At 31.7% G+C, this 6,833-nt stretch overlaps 2 protein-coding genes across 5 annotated transcripts in view; both read left to right on the top strand.

Annotated features, from left to right (window-relative positions):
* The window catches only part of LOC117178911, a 39,007-nt gene extending 33,220 nt beyond the window's left edge, over positions 1–5,787 (top strand). The window contains exon 3 of one of the 3 annotated variants that reach the window (XM_033370459.1): positions 5,756–5,787. In XM_033370459.1, coding sequence (XP_033226350.1) covers positions 5,756–5,772 — 17 coding nt within the window. In that variant the 3' untranslated portion in view covers positions 5,773–5,787. Of the gene's footprint in view, positions 1–2,588; positions 2,638–4,314; positions 4,415–5,755 lie in introns of those variants that run through there. The other 2 variants (XM_033370454.1, XM_033370460.1) reach the window with 2 other exon arrangements.
* The window catches only part of LOC117178909 (limbic system-associated membrane protein-like), a 253,765-nt gene that overhangs the window by 18,798 nt on the left and 228,134 nt on the right, over positions 1–6,833 (top strand). The window lies entirely within an intron of this gene.

The following is a 6,833-nucleotide window of genomic DNA, read 5'->3' as shown; positions in this document are numbered from 1 at the left end:
ATAAGTCGCGACACTTGAGTCTAGGATACCCTGTATATTAGTCAGTTGCGCCGCCGCCGTCGCCGACCATCTTATTTCAAACCCGCGCCACCGCTGATTCGATTGTAGCGCCGTCGACGCATCGACGCATCGACGCGACGACGTAATCTTAGGTTTATTTACATAGTAACGGGTTTCTTCCCGCCGGGTGATCCGATGGCTTTTGATTGGTTGCGGCAATTCCGGCTACCAGTTAAGAGTTGAAGTAAACGGATATAAATAAATATCTTATGATGGAAGTTGATCTTTTGTTCATACATATTTTTATATTTTCCAAGCTGTATATCAGAAAAAATACTAAACTAGGCTGTCACGCCGCTCGCCACTGATCAAAATTACTCGAATCGCCGCCGTCGGTCCAAAGTCTGTCGGCCAACCCTCTAGTATATAGAGTCTGCATATCAGTTCATGGATATATAATATCTATTACATATATTCACCGGCATAATAAAATTCCGTATTCATACAGCTGGCATATCAACTTTTTTTGTCTAACTTTTCCGTGAAACTATTTTTTAGACTTTTGAGACACGATGGCTCAAAGTACGCAAAACAAATATTTGTATATTGGTATGGTTAAACTAATTAACAAAAGTCATTATTTCGAGATTTGCAATGATTATATATTTTAAATCCATAGTTTTTTTTATTAAACATGAGCGACCATAATGTACTCTTACAAGAAGCTAAGAATTGCTACTGTTTCCCAATTGTTAAAATAATTTTTGTAAACAAATTCACATTTTAACCATTTTTTAAGAATAAGCCTAATTGTTTGTGCGTAATTAACTGGTAAATTATAAACAATTTTTATGAACAGATGCAAATTTTGGCGATTTATTTATGAATTAGCTTATTCCTCATTTAAAGAATGAATAGCTTCAATCAATTTCAAAGATATGATGGCAAGAGTCTTCGGCGAGATATTTCAAACTTATTCCACACAAAAATGAAGCCTATTCATGAAAAAGTGGTCAGGATGTGCATTTATTAATAAAAATGTTTTTTGTCCGACAGTGGAGCGAAACCAATCGATTCCACGCCTCTAAAGAGGGAGGGGGTGGAAAAATGTTCAAAATACGACTAAGGGGGCTGCGCCCCCCGCATCCCCCTGACCGCCCGTTGTTTGCCACCAACCCCCTTTTTGTCCTCACAGAATCCAAGTTGCTAAATTTTTTCAGTTCATACTGATCCTTTAATCAGTCATTTCAAATTTACAGTTTACGCTTTGTATATTTGAAAACGGAAAAACTTTTTTGCAACGCTGTCGGACAAAATAGTATGTGGACCTCGACCAAAAACGGTTCTTTGTGCCTTGTATGATATACTGATATTAGGATGTCCGAATTAAAAGGGTCTATCTTGGAAAACCAAACTAAAAATGTGCTAACTCGTAAAGAATAAATTTCTGAAGTGCTACAGAATCAAGGGTGCTGATGTCTTCAATGAAATTTATATAGGATTTTGAAGCTTTGAGAGTTCTAAAAAAGCACACACCTATTCATGAAAAAAATAATTAAAACTTGCATTTGTTTTTGAAAATTATTCATATAATTAACAATTGTTGCCATTATAAGATCTATGGCAGCAAGGAGTTTTTGGCAATACATTTTTAATTGAATCCGCAAAAAAGTGAAGCCTATTCATATAAAAATACGTAAAATGTGAATTTGTTCATAAAAGTTGTTTAAATAATTAGTGCACAGAAGTTTTTCGTAACTAAATGTAAGCGATTCCAAATAGCTAATCATTGCGAATCATGTTCGTTTAATATGTGTTACATATTCGCAGTAAATCGTTCTTCCTGAAAAATTTACGGTAACTTTTATTTTAAAAAAATAATTTAAAATCTGTTATTAATTGTATTTTTTGCGATTTTCGTCCAAAAATGTTCTTTTTCCTCACTTAGTAGTATTCTGCTCTAGACTTATTTATAGGTTTTCGTTATCTGAAAACGCACGAAAATTTGAAATTGACGATTTGAAAATTAGATTTTTCTGTTCAGAATAAATAAATTCGCCTAAATTTTGCCGAATATTTTGAAGAGGATTGTGTTTGGTTTATTAGTTGTCTTTCATGCTGCCATAATTGTAAAATTAAAATTTAAACAATTGTTACTAACTGTTTTTGAAAATGTTAATTTTTATGTCTAAAATTATATTATTAATTAATATATGAAATAAAACATTTTTCAGAAATACAAAAGATGAATGTTGCTTGACATTATTTTTCACAATGTACTTTTCTTGAATAGGATTACACTCAGAAAAATGTTTGTTTGAATCAAACAACAAATTTTTTTTCAATTCATATAATTCAATCAAACAATTTTTTTGATTCAATTGTAAAAAGGTTTATTTAATTTTCAGAAAAAGAAAATATTTGACTTATTGAGTGAAACAAATAATTTTTTTAGTATAATTTATTTGATTTAAACAAAAATTTACATTAATAAAACAATGCATTTGTTTAAAATTAAGTTCTGAAGGTTCTGATTTACTGTGAAATCATAAACTTATTGAAAAATGGACGCATTATCTCTATTTTAGGAACTACTTAAATTTTGGGGCTTTTGCTTTGGATATATAATTGAATATTTAGCATGTGAGTATGATTTAATCAAAAAGGTTTCTTTTCTGTCATAATTATCGCCCGTATGCTTAGAATCAGGAACACACACACAAAGACATATATACATATACATATATATATATATATATATATATTTAATGCAAATCTCTAGCTCTGGTTAATTCTTCATTATTATAACTTATGATTGTTTATTTTAGAAATAAGAAGCGCAGAGTAAAAATTAAACCAGAATTAAGCATTCGAATTGACTAAGTTCTTGTGCTTTTACATATAGAACGATAATGATTATTGACAATAAACATGTTATCGACCTTATATATTATTTTGATCAAGAATTCTCAATTTTGAGGTAAGTGTTAGCAAGAACTTTTCTTAATTCAAAGAAGAGATTTATTTAAACAAACAAAAAATTATTTGAACCAAACAAATAAGGAAAAACAAAAAATGTACGTAAATCAAAGAAACATTTTGCCTATTTGAAAAAGGTTGTGAAACAAAAGTGCATAATGGAAAATGGTAAACCTTGTATAACATATTTTTTTACAGGAGTTTAGTCAGGCTCCGTTAAACAGTGTGAATGTTACATAAATTTATCCCCTTAGAGTTGAAAAAGTACAGAAGAAAAGTAATAATGATAGAAACTTTTAAACATCAGCATTAACCCTTGTTTGGCACACCTCCCTAGAATAACGTACTTCGCACATGGGGTCGTTGACGACCCCAGCGTAAGAAAATTGTTATAAATAATAAAGTATTTAATATTTTTACTTAACAATTTTTTTATAACTTTTTGAATACTTATTTTAAAAGATCATATCGATTATATGGCTAAATAGTACATCTAAATGAGCAAACAAAATTGTTGAATTTGCATAAAGTTGAAAAATGCCAGGGATAAACGTCGTCTTGGCTTAGGGTCGTGAACGACCCCAGGTGACTTTGAACGACTGCTATATAAAGATGAAACCGAACCAACCTTACGCTATATATTCTGAAAGTTAGTTTAACATCCGAATTATCGATATGTGTTACTATAAACCCGCTAATCTTATGTTTAGATACACTAATTTTGCAATTTAAAACGGCTGCTATCGTATACGACCCCCTGTGCCAAACAAGGGTTAATGAAAATGTAAAATATTTTGTTAATATTATAAACTTTTAGACATATTTTCATTTTTGTTTCCTACAGGAAACCCAGTATGTTTTTAGAATCATTATCAATCAAGGTATTCTTCCCTATGGTCAATACGATTATCTTGTTTTCACTCATCTCGACCATCCTCACAGGAGTGTATGATCCGTCGCGGCGAGCAAATTTTTGCGCGTCAATTTAGCACGTGAAAATAAAAATGCCGAGATCACTTTCAGAGTGTGCGACTGGCGTTGAGCCGTTTAACATCACATTGGCTATTTATTAAATTTAAACATATTTTTCTAACTTGAAACTGCTTTTCGATATTGCGAATATCCATTGCATTTGATACCTCTATAGGTCAAAAGCGTCACTTGAAGCTTAGCAAGAAATTTGTTATGACCGTCTTGTTTCTGAATGAAAACGTGCAAAAAAATTCATGATTCAATACTCGGGCCTTAAGCAACATATTTTTAATGTGCACTATTTATGCACATCAAATCATGTCATACACTTGGCTCTCGATAAATAATTAAAAATGCTTTCAGATTTTATGAATTTTATGGACATCTTCAGACTTCATGTTACACTTGATAATATATATCAGTTTCTTATAAGAGATGAATGATGGTCAGGTTGACTATTCGACCGTCCGAGATAATTAAGTGGACTTTCTAAGATGATTAATTTAAATGAATATTTTAACGAATACTGTTTATCATAAACAATTAAATTACTATACCGCATATTGCATACAAGAAGAACGAACATTTTTTTAAATAAAGAAGATTTTCATTTTTAAGAATAAAGACATGTTTTCTCCTTTTGTGTGTTATTTTTATTGTGTATTGTGCCTTCTGAGCTTTGACAAAACTAGCTTGATACCTAAAGCCTGGGGTTTAACCATGTCGTCAAAGCTCTTTCAGTTTGAAGATGTACATTCTCACCACATACAAGCACCCAGTATTCTAAAATTAAAGCTTACCATATCAACGTAAGTGGAATTCTTAATTATAGAGGATCAACGCTCGTGAAATAGTAATTATTAGTGAAAGACAATTGAATAAATTACAAAAATGTCCCATAAAAAGATTGTAACGAGCTTTTAAGAATTGCAGTTTTTTATTCAGTTAAGAGATTCCATTTGATTCACTGCTCAGTTTCCAGTTGGTCAGCAGTACTGGCATGTCGATACCTGGAGCATATTTTATTCGTGTCCACGTTTCGGCCATATATTTCTGTATTCATAATTCTTGATCTAAGCGAACTTTCGTTGAAATCACTCACTCTGCCGCCTGCTCACGTCGGTCAATAAATTGTATGTTTGCAAGGCATCCATTTTTCTAATGAATGCTAACTTAGGACTCTAAGAAATAAAGATATATAAATATTTTTAGGTGAATGCCAAAAAATTGACCACTTTAAGTTCCAGTCATTTGCAAATTTTTCTTGAAATAACATTTTTTCTAAATCTCAGCAAAGTACATATATCAAAACACAATTTTGTAAAATTTCAAAATTTCAGATGGCTTTATTTAGAAATTATAAATTTGAAGTAAGTAAAAATAGACGCCGCCTGCCTAAAATTTTTCGTAGTCTATTAACAAGGCGTTAATCAAGTCGTTCAAATGTCATTTACTTTTAGTTTCTTCAACTGGTAATACAGGTACCGCATACGAAGTTGCTGTTATGTTCAGATCAGGTGAATGCTTATTCAAAGAAGAAATCAGAATTTTTAGAATAGCTTGTAAATCCCTAAATCCCTAGCTACTTAAAAAAAGTTTCAGTTAAATGTGGAATAGGCCGTATGTTTGCCCATGATTTCTAGTCGTGTCCACGACGTTATGAAAAATAATTGCCTGCATATTGCTTTTTCTTATTTTTAAAATGATTATTCACAACTTTACCTCAGCTTGTTCTTTATATCTCAAGTCATTCGAGCACGCAATCATATTTTATGTAAAAAAAATTGATTTTTGGCGTTTGCAGATGTCCTTCGCATCTGAAACCTGATACATCTTTTAAAATGTTTCATTAATTACCCTGAAGAAATTATGTTTCTTTTGACAACAAAATGAATGAATGATGCTTGGAATAAAAGAAGGGAAAGACTGTATAAAAGTTTCGAGACAGGCGAGTTTTAAGTCTAGAGGGGGCACTGTGTACTCTACAAAACGTTGAATACCATTCGCTGATGTGAAAATAAATGAGGATCTTGCCGAGGAAACTACATACGTTATGTACTACTTGCGCCTCGAAAGTTGAGTACCACCACTACCCGTTCACGTTTTATTTGAGAGAAGAAATACATGTCTGGAAAACTTACCTATAAAATGTGAAAGCAAACGACAAAATTTACACTCCAGTGATTCTCAACTGCGCCAAATATTTCACCAATTTTCTTTTACTTGAGATCCTATTTGGTGCGAATAAAACCTCGACACGACGCGACGCCAACGACGAGGAATATTTATGGGAGAGAATGACGACTAAAGCATATGTGTCCTACTAAAGGAAGCAGTCAAGAATTGGGCTAGTAAAAAGTCAAAGCTCAATTTGATTCTCGTATCCAGAAAATTCGAAATGTCTGCAATCAGTTCCGGGTCATACAAGTGAAAGAAAAATGTGCATACTCTGTAAATTTTCTAAAGAAAGAAGTACAAAAAAAATGTCTAAAATTATGGCAACCAAATATCATTGTAGGAGAATTTACTTATTTACATTTTTTTGATGAAAATCTTATGACCTGTTTACTTTTTAATGTTGTATCTTCTGCTGGAAAGTGGCTTCTGACATTTTTTTTGTAACTAGAAATTTCCATATAAACACTATATTTTTCAAAATTAGGTATAAACACATTATAAATTTTGGTTCTGAATCAAATCTTTAGAATACTTATATGCATCCTAAACAGTTTTAAATATCATTTCATTGACACAAAGTTTAAGAGTACAATTTTGTGGGAAACTCAAAGTCTAATAATTTAATTAAAATGTTGGTTGGAATTTCAATCAAACCACTTATGTGTCTAGGGTACCTTCATAAAGAACGTACAGTTTTCATGGGG

This window comes from Belonocnema kinseyi, chromosome 8 (genome assembly GCF_010883055.1).
Source record: "Belonocnema kinseyi isolate 2016_QV_RU_SX_M_011 chromosome 8, B_treatae_v1, whole genome shotgun sequence".
In the NCBI taxonomy this organism is placed as follows: Eukaryota; Metazoa; Arthropoda; class Insecta; order Hymenoptera; family Cynipidae; genus Belonocnema; species Belonocnema kinseyi.
Note: the sequence above shows the minus strand (reverse complement) of the source record. Positions and strands in the feature narration are given on the sequence as shown.